We start from the raw sequence: 24,935 nt of genomic DNA on the forward strand, positions 1-24,935 counted from the left end.
TAATTTAAAATCTTACAAGCACCTCAAGGCCAGCTCTAGGATGACAAAAACATCATTTTCTACTTCATTTTAATGGAAACACTTTCAAATTTTGTTTTGCTGAAGAGGAAGGGAATGTGGCATTTTTTTGCAGACTTTTAGAATGAAAAATCCCTTTTGCAAAGACAGTTAATCTGAACAAGTTTTCTACAACATCATCATTTCTTACACTGTCCTCTCTCGTAATTCCCTGCCAATGCTTAAGGAAAACATAATTTCCCAAGATTTCAGTTTTAAAAAGATTTCAAAACCCAAAGAGTTAGAAATGTCAATAAACAATACAGGATAAAAGGTGATCAGTCAGTTCAGGGAAAGGTTCTTCCCCAGGAAGAGGCTCCAGGGGATGGGCACAGCCCAAAATCTGGAATCTGAGAGAAAAAAAATCTGAAAAAAAACAAAAATCTGAAATGCCAGAGCACTGGGCCATGCTCAGGCCAGGTTTGGTGTTCAGGGATCCTGCAGGGACTCACCCTTGCTGATCCTTCAGATCCCTCCAGCTTGCAGTGCTGAATGATTCTGTGTATAAATAGATTGTCATTGGCTTGTACTTGGTTTTACAGTGTTCCTGCTGCCAGAGAGAGCTCTGGGGCAAAAAAAAAAAAAAAAAAAAAAAAAGGGGAAAAAAAAAATCAATGCACAGTCTGTGCAGCTTCTGCATCCCCATTTTTCACTGGTAGCTCTAATGTTGCTTCCCTGCAGACATGACCCAAAAGCTCCAAATTTACCTAAAAATCATTTGCTGCATATCATTAGTACTGAGCTGAAATCAGTTGCTCTGTAAACTTGCTCAAAGCACAAAATTGGAGTGCATTACTTTGGCCTGGTGGGGCTGGCTGAGTGGATGTTTGATCCTGAGAGCAATGCTGGCTTCAAGGGAGCAGCACTGGGTTCAAAAATCCATCCTTGCATTCTCCCATTCCAGGCTCTTTTGCAGCAGTGCTTGAGGGGTTCAGTTGGTCTGTGTGATCAGAGCAGAGGGTTTAAGGTCTGCAGATTTTAATGAAGAGCCCCTTTTTCCTTTTAAACCTTTTAATGTACATACCAAGACATAGTTTTTTTGCTCTGTGTTTTCTTAAAAAATAGTTACTGCCCCATAGGAAATGCCTAAATGGGTATTCTGCATGGTGTTTGCCTTATATATGTAAAATCTTTCTATTTTGTCTGAATTATCATCTCAGTTTACTTTTTAATTCCTAAGGGTTATCAGATGATCATTAAATCTTGATTTTCTGTCAGGAAGAATTAATAATCTTGACTTCTGAATGAATTTAGAAGCAATAGGGGACTGGAGTCAAATATTTGAATACCATTTCAGTGTTAAATCAGTTATTCATATTTCAACTTAGGCTTACTGGCAGATAAAAAATAAATTCAATTCATAAATCCTCCTTTGCATCTGAATATTTTATTTTTTTTACCCCCACAGCTGGGTGAGGATTGCTGCTTGAGTGCCCTGTGTTTAGAACACACCTTCATACCCATTCCAGCACAGAATGTATGCAGCCCTGTGCATGCATCATGTATAATGCTGTATTAAAAATCAGAGGTGCAGAAGAAAATAAGAGTTGGTTTCTGGGTGGATTGGCCAACTTTAAGATGAGGAAAACTCAAGTTAAGGGAAGATTTTGCTGTTGTGGCACTGCTCACCAGGAGCTGCCCCTTGAGAGCCTGTGCTGCTGGAAATTCTTTCTCTCTTTTGTGATTGCTTTCAATGGCTGTGCTTTTATTAATTAGTTATTGTTTCATTCCTCAATCACAGGCACCTCTGAAAGGAAAACCAGTGAGGCTGCAAACATTTCAGAGGTGTTTGTGCATTTCTGGGTTCAATGCCATCAGAGCCTCATTGTCCCACACCTTTAATTCTGGGCCAGGGCTTTATTTATAATTTTGTTATAAAATTGCTGCTCTGTTGGACACAGAACCTTCACCCACCTGGCTTTGTATTTACCACATCCAGGAGGTCACTTCATTCTCTGCTTCCTTGGATCTGTTTTTTATTTCACTTACATGTGCTGCTGCACAGCATTTAATGACTTCTCTGATGCTCTGTGAAAACATTTTCCTCAGCTCTGTTATTCCCAATGAATTAATTTCTCTGCCTAGTTTTTCCTACTGACAGATTTCTGATCAGCTCCTCTAAATGCCATGGATTTCTCCCCTCTATATTTGTGTACATCTCTGCACACATCAGCAGTGTATATTGCACATATTATGGACGTGTTTATAGCTCTAGGCTTGGAGTCTTTACAGTATTTTGAACCCATATGTCATCCCTTCTGTCCTTTGAAAATAAATCAGATTTCTTGCCTGTATTTTGTTCTTCCTTCTGTGTTTAACTTGAGCTTGAGGACACAATATTCAGCTCTCAGTGATTTTCTGAATCTAAATCATGTTTTAGTTTCTGTAGTCCAGCTTCAAAAAGCCACGAACTAAAAGCAAAGATGTGTTGTGAATTCAGTCTGAATAAGTATTCTAAATTCTAGATCTAATCATATTATTTAATTAATTGATTAAGTGGCAATGAATGCTTTTTTGGATACCAAGCAGGTTTGCTTAAAAGGTGCAGGAAAATACTTAGAAGGTCAAAATCAGTCTGGTTTGCTATTATGAAAGTTAGTCTATCTCATTCTGTTTTCCTATTAATTATACAAAGTCTTTCTATAAAAATTATTGTTTATAATTTCTAGAATAAGAGCTGGTTTAATAATTGTAATTTTCTTAGTAATTTTAATACTTTGCTGATCTTTAGGCTTTTTTCCCCATTTTCTCTCTAAGGCAAAGATCCTGAACAAAGGTTTCCTTGGCAGATGCAATTTTCAGTGGTGGCTGGAAGTTATTCCACTTCTCAAAATCAAAAGATGATTAGGACAATTGATAGCAAGTAGTTTATTCTTTCCTTAAACTTGTTTGGTTTCCAATTTGAGCATATGTCATGAAAAGCAAAGCTAAAGTTGCTTGTGCTTCGTGTTTTCAGATTTTCAGAGCACGCACACTTGACAGACATCTGTCAATCACTGCAGTCCCTGCAGATCCTCAGATGATAGCTTTGCTATAATAAGGCCACAAAAAGTAACAAAACAACACAAAAAAAGGCACCACACCACGAAGCAGTCTGATGGGCTTTTTTTTTTTTTTCCCTTTGGTTTCTTTTAATTTCTGAATTTCCTTCTGTTTTCTCAGTTACATGTCGTTTTCCTCTCGTGCACACATTCACAAATCAGTGACATCTCAAGGATTTGTCAAAACTTGCTGCTTTTCTTGGAATGTCCTCACTTGCTGTTATAGAGCAGGTTCTGCCAGCCTTGTGTTCCTTTGGTGAAATCCATCAGCAATCTAATTAATCAAACTGAGCAAAGATAAAGTTTTCCCAATCTTTCCCTTTCCTTGCCCACCCAGCCCTTCCTCTCTGGCTGAAGTGGCAGGAGATGATCTTGAGAGCTGATTTAGGGTTCTGTAAACCTGATTATGGCTGCTGTAGTTGGGAAAGTCATTAATTAATAATTAATTAATAATACTTGACATCTATTAAATTCTGAACCATTACTGGTAGTTTTGGGAATCCTAGTTCTACCACATCTTCTGAGTCTCAGAAAGGGGTGAAGATCCCCCCAAAGTCTAAAATTTTGGTTTATTTTTTCAATATATGCCAAAGCCTGTGGGCATATGCTAACTATTTTAAGAATGAAGCTAAATAATAGATGTTAATTTATTTTAATTTTGTACAGTTATTTATGAAGAAGTCTCACTGAAGAGTTCTGGCTTAAGCTTTGAACAGATTAGAAATGATAAATTGGCAAAAAAAGCCTTTTCCTTTTTGAAAAATATCACTGAAACCGGAGCCTTGGCATTTAGAACTGCTGAGAGCGTGGCTGTAAATACAAATGACAAGCCCAAAATAACAAATGTTAATAGTTATTATTTCTGAACCCCTGCCATGTGCTTGCCAAGAACCAGTGAGTTGATGTGGTGTGAGAAATGTTTGAAGGACTTTTGGGATTCATCTCCTCAAACCTGCCCAGCCCAGCCCTGCTTTCCTTCGGTAGAAATTTTCATTTTTTTTTACTAAACTGAATCTGCAGGTTTGGGCTGCTGGCTCTTCTTTTACCTCCTGGCCATGACCAAGAACATTTGACCCAGGTTTTGTGATTTCTGTGATTTTTGTTGTTAAATCTTTCCCAGCCCTTCTCTTCCCAAGACCAAGTCCTTCACCCTCTTTGTAGTCCACAGGAACAGTTTTCTGTCTCCAGGTCACCTGAAAGAAAAAGCAGGACAAAACACCTTAACAGACTGAATTTTCTCTTTTTCTTACAGCCTGTATGACCTGAATTAATTCAGGGGTTTTATATGGAAAGTACATTTTGCAGAGGCAGGGGATTGGAGACATAAGAATCAATGATTTTAGTGAATTATCTGAATATGGGCAATATTAGTAGTATAGATTAAATATAAATTCTGTAGGATAAGAATTAATGTCTGGTTCCATCAGTTCTCAGTTGCAGGCAGGGAGGTTTTTAATTGCATGAAGCCAGGCTGGGTGATTAAGCCATTTTCAGGGGAAAGAAGGAAAGACAGCTTAACTTGTGGCTAAACTACAAGGATTAGACCCAGCATATCCAGGGCTAAGTGGTTTGCTTAAATGCTGACTCTGTATTTGACCTGGGATTTTTTAAAGATACTTAGTGAGATTTTCAGCACCACTGAGATGAACAGGAAATAATTCTGCCAGACATCTCTCACTGGGAGGGAGGGAGGGTGAAAAACCTTGATGCTCTTACCCATTCTCATGTGCCACAGTGGAAATAGGGATGGAAATAACATTGCTGCTTCTTGTCAGGGCTTGGCTTTGGGAATTTTTGAGATCATGCTGCTGTGCTGGGATAATTTAGATGAGATCTGAGCTTCTGGAAGGACTACTGCTTGTTGAGAGCAGCCTGCTCTGCCCCACTCAGCACTGGTGCCTCCCTTCTATCACGTCGGGGTCACCAATTGTTGTTTTTGGCCTCACATAGACACCACCCCCAAGAGAGACACAGGCACTCATGATTCTTTCCACCAAAAACCCTTTATTGTTCTAAACAGTTATTTTTATAATCTCCTAAATGTATCTCTGTAAGCTCTTCTGATTAGTTTAAGGTCTGGCTGTCCAGCCTCCTTTTTGACCAATTTTGGCTTCCTGCAGCCAGGCAGGGACCATCAGACCAACCCCCTGACTTTTCCAGAATTTTCCCCTGGTGGGCTGTGTCCCACCAGTGTACTTTTTCCATCTATCACCCAGTACAAGCCAGCTTGCACTGCCACACTTCTCCATTTCTCTCTTCCACAAACTCCCTTTTCTTTCCTGCAGTGGCTGGATTGTTGTAAAACAGCTTGGGGAAAATCAGATTGTACCTGTGGATTTAACTGCTCTGTGAGTTAGCTGTTAACTTAGCTGATGTTTTATTTACAGAAATAAGCTCTGCATTTTTTACAGGCTTCCAAACATATTATTGGGACTTGGTGGGGTGTAAATTATTTTTCTCAGTGCCAAATTGGTGTGAAGACCCTCCCTTTCTTATTTTTTTTTTCTTTTTTAGAAGCCTGAAGGGTTGTTGGTGACACAATTTAATATGCAAAGCATTCTCCTCTCTGTCATGGATCTAACCAGACAGCTCTTGGCAAACTGCAGTTAGGATAAACCTGTTAAATATCCTCACTCACACAAAAATCACGAACCCCTCATGGTTACTGCTGCCTTGCTTTCTTTTTTTCAAGGATTCTGAAACTTTATATCATATTTCCTTATTGCTCCCTGAAGATGCAGACACCTAGCAGCAGATTGAACCTTTTGTACTTCATCTTGTGAAGCAGAAATAAATCACTGGAAGTAAAATTATTTGAAAAAAATCATTTGATTACGAGCAAACTCAGAAGAAGCTGAGAAAAAAAAGTAACTCAGAGGTGTACAGAGTGAAAATAATCTGTAAATGCACATAGATATTTCATAATAAAATATTGCAGTGTGCTGGTAATGCCTTATTAAACCTGAGGGATCTGGTGGTGGCAAATGAGAATGGAATTAATGTCAGCAGCACAAAGAACTGCCCTGATACCCCTGTGCTGTCTGCAGGGACGGCCCTGGCCAAGGAACATCCAAGAAAAACTGAAAATTGTCAGTGCTCAAAAATCTTCTTGAGGAGGGAGAATTAATATCTTGTGCTATCATGTACTTTCAGAAAATTTAGCATTGTGCTGGAGCCATATTGCTCTAGAGAATTACCTTAAACCTGACTTTGGGAAAAGTGCTGAAAATGGTTCAGTATTACATTTCATTGCTTTTTGAAGGAAATAAAAAGTTTTGGTTCCTCATTTAGCCAGTTTATCAGAACTTCAATTAATGCTAATTTTATTGGGTTTTGAGAACATTTTTAGACCTTTATCTTTTACTCAGATTTCAGACAAAGATTTTTGAAATGCTCTGAGAGTGAGTTTACAATGCTAAAATTTATGGGTCTAGTAATGTCTTAAGTGTTGTCTTTAAACTGCAAAACCATAATTGTTTTCAGCTGCTCATCAATGTTCAGATCACCCACGTGTGACCAGAAACAGAGTGAGAACCATTTTCACTGAGTTACTGCAAAGATTATGAATTTCCAGACATTACCCAAGTAGTCATTGCCTATGTCAAAGAAAAATCTGAAATCCTGGATATCAGCTATTTATCATTTTTCCAGTGAAACTTTGCCTGTCAAAAGGCAAAATGAAAAAATACAAAAATGTAAATATACATTTATGTACCCGTATGTAAACTTATTTTATAAACTTATTTTAAATTATATAATTTTTATTATTATTTTAACTTTTGGAGGGTCCCTCCTGCACCCAGGTTTGTTCAGAAAAGGGATGAACTTTTCCAAGAGGGGAGTTCTGAAACCTTCCAGCCTGATGCAGGTTTTTTAAAGGCACCCTGCTGTACTTTTCCTGTCCAAACTCTTGAATCATTCCCTATTTTAAGGATCTCTGTGCCCTGAAGGTGTTGTGACATTTTCTAATCCTTCCTGCTGGACTTTGCAGATATTGAGGCTCTCTCATGCTGGGCTGCACTTGAAATGCATAATGCTTGGGTTTGAGTTAGAACTCAAAACAAACTCAATAAATCAAATTGCAGTTAGCAATTGGACTCTTTTCACTGGCATTCTGAGAGTATTTAACTATGTTCTTGTAAAAAAAATTAAATTAAAAGGCATCTGAAAACACTTTGCATAGTTAAGAGTATTTATCTTGTTGGATTTCTCCCTTCTGCACTGAGATCTCATTTCCAGCCCCCTGCAAGCATGCTGGTTTATGAAATAGTTATTTGCCTTAAACTGAGTCAGAACTCTTGGAATATAAGTAGCCAGATTTGCATAGTTTATAAAAAAAAAAAACAACTCTGTAACAAACTTTATAGTAAACCTTTTGAAAATATTTCATCTACAGTTTGCTTTGCTGCTGAGTAGGAAATTGCAAAATCACAGATGTGAATTTCACAGAACTGAAACAACCCCATATTTTAAAAAGTCCCCATCCTCACACAAAAGTCTCTAGAGATGCCCTTCTGGATCCAAAGCCTGGAGAACTTGCAAATCAAGTTATTAGGCTGAAATACAGGCTCTCCTTTATTTACTGTTTCAGCTTTTTGCTATTTTCTATTGAAATATTATGTCAGAAAATTAGAAAGAGTTTGCTGATCTCTTTTTGAGTTTTTTGGGTTTTTTTCCCATTCATGGTAAACAGCTGATAAAGCACTTTAAAGAGCATCAAAAATGTCTTTTTTTTTTTTTTTAATTTCCCTGTAAGTTTATATAATTGTTTCCTTGAGTATCCAGTGCAAAAGAAATATATGGAGAGCAGCAGGAATCATCAAAGTGCTGCAAAGCCTCAGCCCTGTTTTACAGAAAACTCTGTCTAGAGCATCTATTTAAAGAGGATACAAGCAAAAAAAGGTAACAAATCCTTTGCTCAAACGCTTAATTCAACAAAATTATTTTTTCTGGTGCACAATGGACAAGCTGGTCTTGGTTTCCATTGATTTGGCTTTAAAAGCAACCAGAATCCCTTGGCTTTGGGAGTCTGGGAAAGCTGCTGGTAAAAAGGGCAAATCACAAATAGGTGTGAAGTGTTCTCACTCTGCCTTTGTGATTCCTGAACGTGGAACCAGTTCAAGCGTGAAAAAATAAAAAATATTCCCCGGGATGGAATAGAAGGAGCTTGTAGTTAAAAGTGTTTCTACACAGCAAAACATAACTCTAAAGGACATTACCAGCTTCAGGCAAAAAACCAGCTGATGGATTAATGTGATTTTAGTGGCACTGAGGATGTCTTTTCCTAATCATTTTATCCAGCAGCAAAATTTGGGTAAGTTCCTGCTGTCTCCCTCCCCAGAGAGAAGCTCCTGACTGTTTTCTTTCACCCAAATTCAGAATTTCCTTGTCTGTGTGGTAAAACCAGTTTTGGAGTGGTGCTGTAAATGAGATCTCTGAATGGGAGCAAAACTGGAAGGAAAAATAATGGTTTTTTGTGGTACAAAATATTCTTTTCAAGTCTAAAGGCATCAAAGAGATGATGGGGGATCCTGAATTCTCTTCCATGTGAGAGTGATTTTCACCCAGGAATCCTCACCCTGATTACCCAGGCAGCTCCTCTGTGTGCAGCAGCTGCTGAAAGCCAGGATTTGCCCCCAAATTTCTCATTTTTCTGAGCTTGTTGTGCTCCCCTTGCCTTATCCTCCAGCCTGGAAAAGGGAAGAACGATTTAAATCCCAAACTCTTCCTGATTTTTGGGAGGTTCCCCAAGGAAATGTGAATATTTCCTCAATCTTTCCATCCCCAGCTGCTCTGGGAGCTGAAGGAGGTTTAGTCCCACTGCAGCCTGAGTGGGGGAATGTTTGTTCAGGGTTTGGAGCAGCACATGGAATAGCCCTCCTCAAATGCAAGTGTTGATAAATAGAAACTATTTTGAGCTCTTTAAGGACACCTTGTTGCACAGCATTAACTGCTTCTATACTTTTATTCTTTATTTGAATATAAAGAGTCAAATTCTGCTTTATGTGAGCACAGGGTTCTCACACTGAATCATAATGGAGGTGTCCGTGCTCAGCCAAGAAAGAAATTAGACTCCTAAGTTGTTAAAAGTTATTATATTTTACCTCAGAGCCTGCCATGTGTAGTCTAAATTACTTTCTTGTGTGAATTATTTTAATAAGCAACAGTTTCACATTCACATAACCTGCACAGGCAAAAAATGTGGATTAAAAGTCACTTTGAGGATGGAGTTATTCTCATTTGGGGGGTGCAGAGATCATCCTGCCAGGCTGGAGCAGGAGCTTTTCCTTCATCTTCTCTGGTAAAATGCAGAAAACCATGACCTGTGCCAGCCAGCCATACAGGAGTGATGGAGTTTTAAGTTTTCTCATAGCATATTCAATTCCACTTAAATATTGCAAAATGCTGAATTGTAAATGTTAACCTAGCCATGAATAAAAAATGCTGATATTTTATTTAATCAAAAAAATAATAATTATGGATATTCTGCCTTTATTGTATTATTTAAAATATTTCATTTTACATGTAGGCTACAAGTTATTACAGAGTGGGTTTTATATATATATGTATATTTATATATATAGAGAGAGAATTTTTTTCTGATGCATAAAAAATACAGAATAGTGACTTTTGTAGGCTATGTGGAATATTGCCACTGTCTGGGTATGGAGAAAAATCAGTTTACATGAACCAGCAGGAAACACCTGCTTTTCAGGAGTTACCCCAGTCCTGTTTTGAAAGAATTTCCTTTGGAGCAAAGAGAACTTTCCCTTCTCCCACTGAGTCCATTGCTTTCAGTCGTGCAGGGAGATGTGGCTGCATTGGAGCTGGGGGGATCCTGTGTCTGGAGAGGCTCCTGGGCAGAGCCAAAGGAATAAAGCAGGGTTTTATTAAAAACTTCACAGGATTCTCCTTGGGCAGTGCCAGAGCCTGGCCAGGGCTGCACCCAAGATGGGTCAGGAGTTTCACACTTTTATCAGTTCTGTTCCATTCCCATTTTGGGTTTATTGTCCAATTCCAGCTCCAGGCTCTGCAGTCCCACCCTCCCAGATTCTCTCCTCCATTCCCTGTTTGCACTTTTTGGGGCTGGAGCTGCAGCCTGTCCTTGGTTATGGGCTGGAAAAGGATTGGTTTGTGTGCCTGAGCTGGGAGAGAGCCTGGAACACTTTGTGTGAGTTCAGATCACACACCAATACAGAACCTGGAACACTTTGTGTGGAGTTCAGATCACACACCAATACAGAACCTGGAACACTTTGTGTGAGTTCAGATCACACACCAATACAGAACCTGGAACACTTTGTGTGGAGTTCAGATCACACACCAATACAGAACCTGGAACACTTTGTGTGAGTTCAGATCACACACCAATACAGAACCTGGAACACTTTGTGTGAGTTCAGAGTCACACACCAATACAGAACCTGGAACACTTTGTGTGAGTTCAGATCACACACCAATACAGAACCTGGAACACTTTGTGTGGGGTTCAGATCACACACCAATACAGAGCCTGGAACACTTTGTGTGGGGTTCAGATCACACACCAATACAGAGCCTGGAACACTTTGTGTGGAGTTCAGATCACACACCAATACAGAACCTGGAACACTTTGTGTGAGTTCAGATCACACACCAATACAGAGCCTGGAACACTTTGTGTGAGTTCAGATCACACACCAATACAGAACCTGGAACACTTTGTGTGGAGTTCAGATCACACACCAATAGAGAGTCTGGGAAATAGAAAATCTCAAACTTAAGGCATCAATCCCAGCCAGACAAAGCTGCCCTTGATGCCTTGGAGTGGCTCCCTAGAACAGAGGCTGGACCAGGTTAAGAGAATAACGTGGGGATTTATTGAAGGCTTTCAGCAGATCCACTTTGGGCAGTCAGAGCCTCCCAGAGGCTGCACCCACAGTGGTGATGAGTTTTTCAGACAATTACAAGTTTGGTCCATTTGCATTTCAGGGGTTAATCTTCCAATCACAGCTTCAGGTAATGAATTTACCCCCAGTTTGCTCCCTCCAATTCACTTTTATTTATACTTTTGGAGCCTGAAGCTGTAGGGTGGATCTCAGGCCCAGAGGGATTGTTTTATCTGGCCAAAATGTGAAGACAGTAACTGCCACTATATGGAGTTTAGAGTTGGACCCTAATGCAGTACAGGATGTGAAAATAGAAAAGCTGCAATCCTAAGGCATCATCCTTACTCCACTCTTTAATAAAACATTGTAGGGATTCTCTGGCAAGCTTCCCCTTTGACTCTCATCTGTCAGCTTGTGACTGTGGCAGAGGGAAGGGATTGGTATTGACTCCTGTCAGGAGGTGAGAGCCTTGTCCCCTCCTCTGCTGTGTCACATCCAATCCCTCCAGCTCCAGTGGCTGCAGCTGATGTCAGGCAGTGCCCTCAGCACAGGCTGGGGCTGCTGTCCCTCACTGTGGGAACCCAGCACATCCCTCTGGCTGCCTGGATGGTTCCAGACCCAGGCAGGGGCTCAGGAGCCTGGGCACAGTGCCCAGAACTCCTGTGCCTTGGATTTTAACCCCTGGGAAAAATTACCACCCTTACATGAAGAGTTACAAGTCACAAAAAATAAGCAGAGTGTAAGTTAGATTATTATAAGGTGAAAAAGTAGGTTTTTAAGATTCTTTATAATAAGGGTCTGGGGTGAAGATGGAGGAATTTGGACATGTTCTGTCCTTCGTTCTCCTTCTTCCTGCATCCATCTTCTGGGTGATGTTGGCACTTTTAGATTGGTTTAGAGCAGAACCAGACTGTACAATATCAGTGATAGGTATTGGAAGATAATTGTAAATAATGTTTATGTAGTTTATAGTATAAAAAGACAATCCCACCCCAGGGTGGGCAGTGTGGCTGGGGCTGAACTGGGAACGGACCTGGGCTGGGCAGGGAAAGAACTTTGAGATGAGATAAAATAAACAACTCTGGGAACAACAGAAGAGTCTCCTGACTCTCTCTGGTGCTGGGGCTGGGACACAGAGACTCTAAAACAACAAAACAGCTCAGGTTCCAGAGACACCCTGACCACACTCATCCTCCTCCCTGGGAGTCTCAGCTGATGGAGGTGATGGATGGGGCTGGACAGGGCCAGGGAGGGCAGGGAGCCCTTGGGTGCCAGCCCTGCTCCTTTGGGGGGTCCTGTGGGGTGAGGGGTGTGAGTTCTGGGGCTCCCTGTGCCCTTCCAGCTCAGAGCCCAGCCCTGCCTGTGCTCCTGTCCTCTGTGACCTCTCAGTCACCTCACTCAAAGTACAGATTGTGGGAGGTGTTAATGGGGGAGCTGAGATAGGACATTTGAAATTACATTATTGATGAAGAATGCAGTGTATTAGCACCAGACAGATCTGTTTAAAATGTGAATACATGGGTTTTGCAGTGTCACCCACTTCCTTAGCAGAGAAATGGAAGGGACAGTTAGAACAGGGAAACACAGCTCTGACATCAGCACATCTGTCCTCTCCAGCATGAAGTGGATTTTGAGTACAGGCTCCACTTTTACTTTTGGACAATTGCTAAAGTGTGTGTGTAGTCATGAAAGAAGAATCACAATCTCTGTGTTTTGGGGTTTGGTTCTTTCAGTACTCAAGCAGACAGTTAATTCACTCTTTGAAACTTATTTCCCCTTTCTGATTCATAAGCTAAATCTTTTCTCTGTACAGGAGAGGTTACAAATGAGAGGTTCAAGGGGAAAAAATATCTGAATACATGTGTTAGTATTGCTAAAGATCTTTCTTTCTTTGTTGCTGTTACTTAGTCCTGCCCTTGCTGGATTTGACACCTCCTCTCACGTTTTATTCTTTTCTTTCAGCTGTTTTGTGAAGTGCTTTCATTTGTCTCATTTGGCTTAAAACAAATCATACCTTGGTGCCCTGAATGTTTCACTAGTCAGAATAATTAAGTTGATCAGGTCTGGGAGCATTGGAAGGAAAAGAACAGGGTCACTGAAGCATTCAGGCTCTAATGGGAAGCTGAGTTCATGCAGATATCGAATCTAATAATTGCTTTACACCTGTACACACACTCCCAGTGAGCGAGCTCTCATGAACAGTTTAGTGCTTTCAATACTGCTTCAGGGGAATATTAGTTCTGGTTTGAAAACACGAAGTTGTTTGGGCTTTTTTCAACTTTGTTCTTGTTTTCATCTATCAGTTGTGGCTTCGCTGATTGCTCATCCTTATGCACAGGGAAATATTTTCACCTGACAATCCCTTATTAGAAGTAGGATGTGATTAATGTATTGCAAATCAGATTTAATAGCAATCAGAAAAGTAAGAAGAGTAACATCTGAGTTTCACTGCTATCAAACAATTTATTAGCCCATTTAAATGCACTGTATACAATTTGCCAGAACTGAAGGGCTGCAACTGAGTCTACATGTGATTATGTGTACAGCACAGCAGAAGGATTGCAGGGATATTCATAGCCATGATTGCTCCTAGAAAGAGGCAATTTCAGAAGAATGAGGTAAAAATCAGTATTACTTTGTGAGATTTTATGGGAAATGAAGCAATAATTAGAAGTCCTCAGTATGACTAAATTCTGTGATAAATCTCTGTGAGTGCTGGTGGTACAGACTGTCACAAAAATTCGAGAGAGTTTGATCACAATCAGGAATAAAAAAATACTGCCTAGGAAAATGGCAGCTATTCATAGCAGGTTTCAGTAAATTCCAGCCTCAAATGCTGCTCACAGTGCTGCTTGTTATTGGAGGGGATTTGAACTGATGCAATCGTTCCTCTTCATCTCCTTTTTATTTTCCCACCTTTATAAGTTTACCTCTCAGCTGAGAATTCCGAGTGAAAAAGAAATGGAAAATGGCTGTGTATGTGCCTGCATTGTACTGACATGAAGGCCTATTTTTCTCTGTAATTTTAAAGGCCAATTACCCTTGGAGGAAAGGAGAAAAATAGATTGATTTGTCTTGTAACCCCTGAGGCAGGCATGTGTTTTCTCCTGCTAAGGCTTTTCCAGTGAACTCTCGTGGAAGAGCTTTCACTGCACATCCCAAGTGGTGCTATTAACACAGAAAGCAAAGGCAAATTAAAATATTAAACAGATCATTTAAAGGTTTAAGGACTCTTATCTTATTGGGCCAATTCTTTCTTTGTTTTTTTGGGTTGTTTTGAATTCTTCAGGCCGGGTAAGCAGTAGTAAAATTTCCTTTAAACTGATTACTCGAAAACAGGGCTTACAAATCCATTTTTCATCCTACAAATGCAGCTCTAAATAGGGTAAGTATTTATTTCTTTATTGGAATTATGATACAGATGGCCAATCTGCTCAATGTGGGCTGCAGAAGTGTGACTTTTATTGTGCTGCCACGCTGTATTGACTGTGGTCACAGCTGGATTGCACTGAGCTGGTAAATGTCATCACACATGCCATTTAGCATTAAAACTTCCCACTTTCTTCCATTTCCAAGCACTTTTGTGTCTAACACACAGGACACAAATAAATGGGTTTTCTACTGATGTTCTGCATCTTCCTGTGACTCAAAGGCCACAATTAACAGTGCCCAGCAAGCTGGGGCTGAGTGGCAGCACCAAGATTAGACATGGCTTTGTTCCCTTTTAATCTGAGTCAAACTCCTTTGTGCCAGGGCTTAAATCCTTTAACTCTCTGTATTTTAGACCTGCTTCTCTACTACAGTGCTGCTGGGTATTAACAAATTTATTTAGCAATTTAAAAGGGATCCAAGCAGCCACAAATCTTCTCCATGAGAAATTGTTCACAGGGAATAGTTTGGAAACCTTAAAATGAAGGTGCTGTGTGTTCCCTGAGTGAGCTGGCAGCTTTGGAGCAGCATTTCTGAGCAGAACACGACACTCCTGCCTCCTGCAGATAACCCAGGAGATGTGGTTCTGCTTTTTTTTCCTGAGGAGGAACCATTCAGCCTTCAGAGACATCCTTTTAAGTGCTGGAGTTCTCCTTGGTTCTTTTTCTTCATCCTTATTTTTGCTTTAACCTTCCTTCTCAAAGCCTTACAGATCAATATGTTTGTAAATATCCCAGTAACCAGGAACATTTTTTGACAAATAATTATAATTATGTATCTTTATAATTGATGTGTTCAGCTGTGCTATCTTGATTTTGGGGACTTAAAAAAAAAAAAAGGGAACAATAAAGCAAACACTAAAAACCTTTTGCTTCTCTTTTGGCCTAAGGATAAGCTGCTGTTTCTCGATCATAACATTTATAAACCCAGGTTATCACTCAGCTTTCACATGAAAGTCTTGACCTAAACCAAAATAAACCAGGATTTATAAAATTTGACCTTCCAGCTCCAGGGTTTGTTTGTAATCTTGATGTTTTCTTTGAAACTCATGCTAAAATAACCTTTTAACCTGGCATTTAAGTGAGATTGTCAAGAATTTGAGATTCTGCTTAGGGATAAAAAAAAAAGCTGAGAACAGGAATGTTGGTTCACTTAATCTGTTCTCATTTTTGGTCACAAAAATCTCAAATCCAAGTGAATGTCAGCTGCCCTGGTGTGATGGTTATAAGGGGTGGAGTTCAGATTTCACCAGGAGTGTTTAGGTTGGAATATGAGTGGTTTGAATACTTAAAGATTAATAGAAGATCTATTAAGGGTACAGCTTCCCTTAGCCCAGTTAGAATAGTGTTTTATTTGCTTGTTGCCTCTCTTGGCCATAAGGATCTTTTGAAAAGAGCTATTTCAGAGCCTTCTCTGCAGTGCTATTGCAGCTGGATTTCTCCCATAACTGATTTTTACCTTATTGCTATTTTTTCCTCTATAGGCCATACATTCTGCAAGATCAATTTGAAATCAAATCTCCCAGAGATGGACTGAATCTTAAGAGAATTGAGGTTAGGAGAGCCATTTGCTCTCAAAAAGGGTTTTGCTCCAGACAGCAACAGCAGTTTTGATGCTCTTAATTTCCTTTCCTGGCTTTTTTCTCAGCTGGGATCTCCAATAATGTCAAGGCCCAGGCCAGGCAGTGTTGAGCTGCTAAAGAGCTGCTGGGTGTGCATGGACTTCCCTGCTGCTTTGCTCTGCATCCCTCCTGCTCCTGCCTCAGCTTCTAGCAATTCCATTTCCCAAAAAAATTTTTACCTTTCACTGTGGGGAAGCTGAAGGTGATGAAGGTGCCTGCAGTCCATAAAGGAAAAGAATAAAAATAATTAAATAATTATTGTTGTTGTTGTTGTTATTATTATTATTAATATTATTATTGCTGCTATTATTATTATTATTATTATTATTATTATTATTATTATTCTTTCATTTATTAGTTAATGAATTTTGGCTTGGGTTGTTCCTCCAAGCAGTTGGTAATTAATGTGCTGGAGGCTACCCAGGCTCAAGTGAATTGAATTTAACCTGACTTGTCACCATTTGAATCAGTAAAATAGAAAATATTTCGTTATCCTGATCAGAAAAAAAGTGATGCTTGTGAAACAGAATCCAGGTTTTCACCTTTTTCTATGGAGTGAATGCCAGTGTCATCATTATTGCAGATGAAGTGTTTGATTTTTGATCCATTTAAAACCCACTGAAATGAGTGCTTCTCTCATTTTCCTGTAATCATTCCATACCTGTAGGAAATTGTCTTGCTCTTCTGATTCTTTTCCCTGCTTTACCTGCTGCAGTGCTTGGGACTGCATGAGTATTTCTCCTTTGGTTGCTCATGAAAACAAGATGTGTTTCAGTAGGATTTTCTAGTGAACAAGATTTTACATGAATGAAGAAATGAATGTTTGATGTAAAGGCTTTCATTGATTCCCAAAGGCACAGGCCATACAAATTCCCTTACAGCACACTTTTCTGTCTCTTTTGCATAGTCAAAACTATTTCAAAAAGATGAAATTTTAAATATTTTATTAACTGCTGAGAGTTCTACCTTCTCCCTGTGATCATTTTCAAGGCAAGTCAAAGCAGTGCCTCCTTTCCCTGAGTATTAAACAGCTTTTATTATTATTATTGTCTGCTGTGGAAAGGTCAATTCTTTCACCTTGGGGAGGAGATTTAGGAGGGGAAAAAGGAGTCAAATAAGCTACCAAGCCCAAGGTAGCAGTTTGTAACACATTTATAATTTTAATATCAGGGCTGAGAGATAATGATAGAAGAGAACTTTTTTTTCCTTGTTGCAGGGTAATGCAAATTGCAGTCAGGTCCCTTTGAGGTATGGTTTTATAGACTCTGTCTTTTCCATTATCAGGCATCTCAGTGTCATGACCAGTCCATTGGACTGCACAACATCTATATTATTGTAGCATTGATTGCTCATACCAAAGAGGGTTTGTAATTAGGAGAGCATAAAGTTACTACCTGGAAGAGTGGATAAGGAGAAAATGAAATGAAAAAGTCACTTAATCTTAGTACTGCAGTTCTGCAAAGTACCATTTATTTTTCTCCTCATATAACTGAGTTCTGTGTTGATAACAAGCTGCTGAGTTAATAAATCTGTGGCAGCTATTGAGACTTCTCTTTTAATAACAGAGCTAATGAAGGAGCATTAAGGAAAGGAAAAATAGATTTTGCAGAGTTTATTCCCATCTTGGTAGTACTGTGCTGAGTGCAAGAGGACTTGAGCAAGGAATTGTTTCTATAACAAAGTCCATCTGTTTTTGCATGGTCACCATTGCATTCCAAGGTTATGTGTGCTAAAAAGGAACTACTGATTTGATTCCCCAGCATTTAATTTTGTATTTGCTTCATTTTCATGTGATCCAGTCAGCTGCAAGATAAAGATTATTTTGTCATATGAAAATCTGCTTTGTTTCCCATTTTAGTGGCTCACTGTTCCACCTTTCACTGCTCTAAGATCCTTTCAGCAGATTGAGAGGGCATTTTCAGGTGCTGTGTTCATTTCTGAGATGGATTAGAATGTCTGTAATGGGAGCAGAGTGTGCCCTGCTTTTAAAAGAAATGGACTTCTAAGAATAAAGTGAGAAATAAAATTCTCTTCCCTGTGGGTGGGGTTGCCCAGGAGGCCTGGCTGGTGCTCACAGAACTGTGCCCATGTTTTCTAGTCATGTTTGCACCTTTTCAAGGTACACCTCAGCCTTTGGGCAGTGAGATTTTATTTCATTTCAACTACTTTTAACTTACTCATATTTTCTCTCTCCATCCCCCCATAATAAAAGGAAATAATTTTACCATTTATTGATGATACAGCTAATTTTATGCTGGAATAGTCAGTTATATTCAGTTTTTGAATCAGGCTTGCTTTGTGTTGTGTTCAATATGGTCTGTCACATAAAAAAGGTGAATACAGATGTTGGAGGTAACTGAATGTGCATGTTGAAGGTGATAGAAATTTAATGATTTCTCAAAATTCTTGCTCAATGAAATGCCAGCCCCATCCAGTTTCATATCTAATATCAAACTATTTATTTTAACTTAACACATATGTATTATGAAAATACTTTGTTATTACCTGAAGAAGGAAATTATATTTATTTACTGTTTTCTTTTGTGGTTTTGTGTTTTCCTGAAGTCCCAGCCCAGCTTTGCAATTACAGGAGAAGCTGAGCTGCCACTTGCAGGAAAAAAAAAAAAAAAAAAAAAGAAGAAGAGCTCACCAGTTCTTAGACTCTCTTAATTTGTTTTGAAGCTGCAGAACTGAAGGTTGGGGCTGGTGCTGAAGGCACTTGGAGGCCACTGAGAGCAGCTCTCACTGCTCTTTGCTCTGGGAGGAGCAGCAGCTCACTGCAGCTGATGACTTCTCTTCTTCTGTGCTTTAATTGCCGAGAATTAGTGACACTGCAACCAGTGCAGAGATTTATTCCCATGCAAAACAGATTGACTTAGGGTAATTTGAATACTTTATGCATGGCTGGACTCATTAGGAAGAGGAGGCACGGCAGAACTATAAAAAGAACTAATAATCTTGCTAAAGGAGCCGTTAATTCCCCATGGAATTGGAGCCACTGCCAGCAGCAGGGAAAGGGAAATGGGAAATGGGAAAGGGAAAGGGAAATGGGAAATGGAAATGGGAAAGGGAAATGGGAATGGGAAAGGGAAATGGGAATGGGAAAGGGAAATGGGAAAGGGAAAGGGAAATGGGAAAGGGAAATGGGAAAAGGGAAAGGGAAATGGGAAATGGGAAATGGGAATGGGAAAGGGAAATGGGAATGGGAAAGGGAAATGGGAAAGGGAAATGGGAATGGGAATGGGAAAGGGAAATGGGAAATGGGGAATGGGAAATGGGAATGGGAAAGGGAAATGGGAAATGGGAATGGGAAATGGGAAAGGGGAAAGGGAAAGGGAAAAAGGGAAAGGGAAAGGGAAATGGGAAAGGGAAATAGGAAATGGGAAATGGGAATGGGAATGGGAAAGGGAAATGGGAAAGAGAAAGGGAAAGGGAAAAAGGGAAAGGGAAATGGGAAAAGGGAAATGAGAAATGGGAAAGGGAAAGGGAAAAACGGAAAGGGAAAAGGGAAATGGGAAATGGGAAAAGGGAAAGGAACCGGTTTTGAAATCCTCTGTTCTCTGGCCAGAACAGATCCCAGAGATGACTTTCTGACTTTGTCTTCTTCAATTGACCCATTGGTGGGTTAGAGCAGGGGCTGAGGTTGGAGGGCACCTGAAGACCCTTCCATAAATAGAACTGCTTTTTATTCCCTTAATTCTATCTGGCCTGTGTTTTTAGCTAGCCCCAAAAGGCACCAACTTTCTGATATTCCAGCCCTGTGTAAAAGTCCCAACCCTCTTTTGGGACATCTGGTGCTGCAGCAGTGCAGGGACAGAAGTGATGCAGAGCTGCACTGAGCAGGATGTGAGAGAAAAGGTCAAAAGGAAGCAGCCACCAAAACAAAAAAACAAAACAACAACAAAAAAAAAATTGCATGGCAGGAACTCACTGTCAAAAAGAAAGATGCAAACCTTTAGAACTCTCAGTGGGGGTTAATCTTCTGCCCCTTTTTGTGTGTGTGTGCATTCATTGCTTTAAAATTTTATTGTGAAGGCATTTAGGAGTGTGGCTGGTGCTTGGTGATTGTTTTCCTGTGATAGAGATATTTATTATTCATTGCAATAATTACTGTGTAATATTTTATACCAGAAGTTGTTCACGTTGCACAATCAGGAAATGCTTAGGAAGTGGCTGATTTAACTGTTCTATTTTTAACTCTGTACCAAATTACAGTGAGAGGTGTTTGGGCTTTTGGACTTGGAGCATCCAGCAGGTTTTCACCTGCACTGGTCAGTGCATTCTCATGAAACTTGCAATGTATTTTTCCAGAGGTTCTGTGCATAAATTATTTATAAAATTGGAAGGATTTTTACCCAGAATTTCATTTATTATGTGCTGGTTTCCAAGGGGACTGTGTTTCAGGATCCTCCTAATGCTTTTATCACCCAGCTTCTCTGATCAAGAAAGTAATTTATTGCTGATTGCAGAACTCTTGAACTCAGTCTGGCAGCTGCAGTGTGAAACTTCTCTGATCCAGTCTCCTACTTACTTATTTACATATCATTCAGAATGATTTTCAGGGCTGTTTGAAAACCTCTTGACATTGCATTATTCGTGTTTCAAATCTTGTGGTGATTTGTTTTTTTCTCTCTCTTTGTTACAGATAACAAACGAGTAACTTTGGAAAGGTCTCGTTCTCGCCACAACGGAGCAATTGCAGCTGTATGATTCTTCTGATGCCAAAGAATTAATGAATTGTTTTATTTACAACGGAATGGATGTGCTTTGGGAAGAGTTTATCACTCAAATTGGCAATGATCATAAAGGAATACTGGTATTGAGTAAATGAGATGGTGTAAAATATGTCATTTTAAAGCTGTTGCTAAAAACATCCACATACTGTATCTTATTTCCCCAACTACCAAGATCTGTAAACAGTGTTAAACAGTAGGGTATATATCTTATTTTCTTATGTTCTTTCTTATTTTTTTTTTCCCACCCCTTTTGTTTAAGCTGGCAACTCACATGAAAGGAGTTGGGGATTTCTAGGTTATGTTTTATATGGGTAAGAAAATACAGTTTTGTTGAAAGAGTACAGCTGTGGATTCCATTTACAGTTCTGACTTGAACATGAAAGGAAAAAATAATAAAATTGTATGTTAATAAATTCAGAGATGAGCTGGTCTACATTATCAGAATCTTTTTTGTAACCATAAGAAAGCAACACACAGCCCCAGTCAGGTTGCTGAAAACCTTATCTCAGTGTAAAGCCTGGTGGATTCAGCTGTTTTAGCTGCCAGTAGGATACACCACATATCTACACTTTTGGTGATATGATGATGTGTAGTTACTTATCACTGCTAAAAAGAAAAAAAAAATTAAATAAAACAGAGCATAGAATTTTTCCAAAATGATATCAAGGGCAGAATATGTTTTTAACTGTATCTAAGGAGGGATTTTTCTAATTGTGCACTTATATATTCTTTATAAAGGTATTTGGGGGAAAGTATGATTGTCCTATTTTGATGATGCTAAAATACCTGTGTGTAGGTTTTTAGAGACAAGCTACAGGATGCAGTTTGTCACAACTGCCTCTGAGTTTTCCCTCTGTTTCTCAGGTAAAATACGTAGCAGGGTCTCCACTGGTGGATTTTAGTGCTGAGATTTTTGCAGCTACCAACACATTTCCTACCTGGAGCACTGCCCAGCAGTGCCCAAGGCTGATTTTTGGGAAGCTCCTCCCATTCCCCTCTGTGTCCAGGCACTGCAGTTTGTTCTGCCACTGTCCCCTCTGTCCCCAGGGCAGTGTCCAGCCTGGCTGGGCTCACTGCAGCTCACTGCTCACCTGCCTGGGATGGAGGATTGGAAGTGGAATTCCAGTGGAACCACTGCCCAAGTTGCTGAGCTATGATGTTTTTAAAGAATCAGGATGCTCTGCAGTAGCTGGCACTTGTTCTCATTTATTAATACTTATCACTGATTGATGAAGTTGTTATGGATGCTTTTATTGCCTGGTGTTTTGGGGAGCTTGGGGTTTTTGTAGTGTCTGTGAAGGCTGTTTGGAAGGTGAGGTGTCTGTGCTCAACTGCTTGCTCTGGGGGCACTTTGCCCCTGGGCCAGTGGATCTTTGCACTACTGCTTGAGCCAAGCATCTTTGTACAGTAAATTCTTTTTGCTTCTCTGCTGAGATCCTCTTAAAACTGTGGGACTAGTTTGGGATAAATTCTCACAATTGCAAACTGCGTTATTGTAAGAAAAGATACAGCTCCTTTTCAATCTAGTATTGAATTTTTTTATTTTATTTTTTCAAAATGCAGGGGGTTTGCCCATAGCTCTAAACATAGGAATACCACTGAAGCCTAGTGAAATGCTTGCTGTCAACTAAATACCCTCCCTAAACTTTGGGGGTTTTAGTAACACACTGAAGAGTTGTATGGTACTTCAGGAAAAAACAAAAAGAAAAAAAAAAAAAAAGCATGCAACAGGATTTTGTCTCCTTGTTTATCAGTAAGAGCTCAAAAGAATTCTATCCTGTTTCGTGCAAGGTCAACATCAGCCTTGTATTGAAGCATTGCTTCTTTAAATGGAACTATTACATTGCCAGTTCTAAAAATGTGCTTAATGTACAAAGCCAGTTTAAAGGATTAGGTTCATAATGTCTATATAAATCAATAGTGTCTTAGAATTCAGATTTTGAAACTAGCATTTGCTGGGATTTACAAGTATTGGTATAATCTTTATATGTGAAAACTCAAAAGCTCTCCACAGACTCTTTATACGATAGCAGTAATTATTAGTGCACAAGTTTTGCATTTCCATGGGTTATATTTTTTTTGGAAAGCTCTGAGAAAGCTGGCTACAGATTTTCAAGAACCAAATCTTAGGAAAAAAAAAAAAAAAGGCAAATCCGAAATAACATCATCATCTGATGCTTCTATTTTACTACTATTTTTTTCATATTTGAGACATTTATATAATTTAATGGACATATCTGTTAGAACAAAAGTGTCTTTCAAAGGAAAACTAGTTTAGAAGATAATTTATGTAAATATAGGGTGCTCGTATTTATGAAGTCTAAAATATTTTCTGAAATTGATGCTGGTCACTTTGTCTTTTGATAGTTTTTCAGTCTATATTAAATTGCAGATATTTTTAATGTTTTTATTATTGATCTAATTTTCAGAGGTGTCACATGTTTATCTAGAAGTGTAGAAGAGTAGCACCTTTTTCAGAAATGCACTTGCCTTATTTTCTAATTTTAAAAAAGAATGAAATATATCAGTTAAATTATATTTGTATTCAAAGTAATCCCAGAAAGAAAATCACTGGAGGGTTCATACATGAATTTCTTGCTAATTATGTTTCACTCTCTGTCCTCTGAGACATGACGCTGACAATATACCAGCACATCTGTTTGCATTCACATTTTACCAGTTACAAGTACTGAGAGAGGTTTTTTGGGTTTTTTTTAAATGATGTTACACTGTTTACATTTCTTAGCTTATTTAAGAGGAAGATAATTTTACCTTTGTGATGAATCAAAGCTCCAAATGTCATGGGAATGAGAAGTTTCAACCGTGTACAAATCTAGAAATCTGTGGCTGGGCAGGTCAGAGGTGGAAGGCACTGGGCTCCTTTTGCTCCAGTTTTCTGCAGTTCAGAGAAACCAATTCTGTACTGTGTGTTTGTTGTGGTTCTGCAGGGATCCTTTCCCAGCACGGTGATTCTGTGTTCATCAAATCTGTTTGGTTAAAACCAAACCAGGATCAGCGCTCCAGGGGCAGCCAGGGAGCATTCCCAGGAATATTGGCATTTGTTCTGGTTTTAGCTGCCTGTGGTCAGTGAGAGGGATCTGAAATGATCTGTTCTTCTTGAGAACTGAGACACAAGAGCGTTCCCACAGCTCCCTTCTGTAATATGCAAATAATCATGAATATCTGTATATTTTTGCATTTTTGTGTGTGGTATATGTACTACCTCAGACAAATGCTGTAAAAAAAACCCATCATATTTTCATGGTTTCTATCCAAGCCACAATTCATTAGTGGCCTACTTTAAATTCATCCCACAACACACCAAACTCTGAGAATCTGGCTGAGTTTGAGGTTTGGCTCTGGAAATCCTCCTACAGCTTTTGTTAAGGAAACTTTGCAGCTTTTGCATCCCTCAGGCAAACCCTGCTTTGGTGGGTGACTTGAGTCCCTCCTGCCCTGAGAATGATTTAGCTAGTCAGTATTTCAAGCTGGTGATAGTTCTGTGGGAGCAAACTTCCCTCTGTGTGTAAATTGCTTTTTTTTCCCATTCAGCAAAGGCTTGGCTGAGTTCTACTTTGCTGTTTTGCCTTCCAAGTGCTGCAAGGTCGGGCAGGACGAGTGCTGAGCAGTGTCCAGCCCCCCTCTGATGTGCCATACTGTATTTGCAAGTTTAAATTCCTTTTTAAATAAGTATTTGTGAGAAACCTCTTCTTCTGCGCTGTCTCCACACACGCCCACGCATGCACATGAAATGTAAATAAAAAAAATTTTTTTTTTTTTTTTTTTTTTTTTTTAAATGAAGAAATCAAAGCAGATGCAGCCAAATGCCTCAGCTTCAGGTGTGTCCAGGTCTCCTGGTGCTGCTTTTGTGCTCCAGGGAGGGAGTTGTGTGAGCCTGAGCATCCTGCAGTCCTGCCAGCACCCACTGGTGGCACTGGGACAGTGGGGCAGGAGCAGGGTTTGTTCTTGGAGTGCTCTGAGCACTGTTTGAGGTGATACATATGCCACAGAATGTGAACAATAACCTGTCACAGTTCAGTCACTCTGCTGTCATGCACCGTTTGATTTCCCTTTTGGAAGTCATAGGACTCCTGATGCCAAAAAAAAATAAAAAATAATAAAAAAAAAAAGGTGACAAAACTCATGCATTTCTATTTTTTAAACAGCTCTGTGTTTGTATGTA

General features: G+C 39.5%; 1 protein-coding gene and 1 long non-coding RNA gene across 4 annotated transcripts in view; one reads left to right on the plus strand and one right to left on the minus strand.

Moving 5' to 3' along the window:
* Window positions 1-24,550, plus strand: part of DIAPH2 (diaphanous related formin 2) — a 163,251-nt gene extending 138,701 nt beyond the window's left edge. For all 3 annotated transcript variants that reach the window (XM_033072238.2, XM_033072239.2, XM_033072240.2), the window contains one exon: window positions 20,662-24,550. In XM_033072238.2, coding sequence (XP_032928129.1) covers window positions 20,662-20,726 — 65 coding nt within the window. In that variant the 3' untranslated portion in view covers window positions 20,727-24,550. The remainder of the gene's footprint in view (window positions 1-20,661) is intronic.
* Window positions 2,906-23,606, minus strand: LOC117002803. The gene is made up of 2 exons (XR_004419409.1): window positions 23,525-23,606; window positions 2,906-4,291 (listed from the first exon to the last, which is right to left on the minus strand). It is a non-coding gene; the product is annotated as an uncharacterized LOC117002803 (long non-coding RNA).
* Window positions 24,551-24,935: the final 385 nt, after the last annotated feature.

Source organism: Catharus ustulatus, chromosome 14 (genome assembly GCF_009819885.2).
Source record: "Catharus ustulatus isolate bCatUst1 chromosome 14, bCatUst1.pri.v2, whole genome shotgun sequence".
NCBI lineage: Eukaryota > Metazoa > Chordata > Aves > Passeriformes > Turdidae > Catharus > Catharus ustulatus.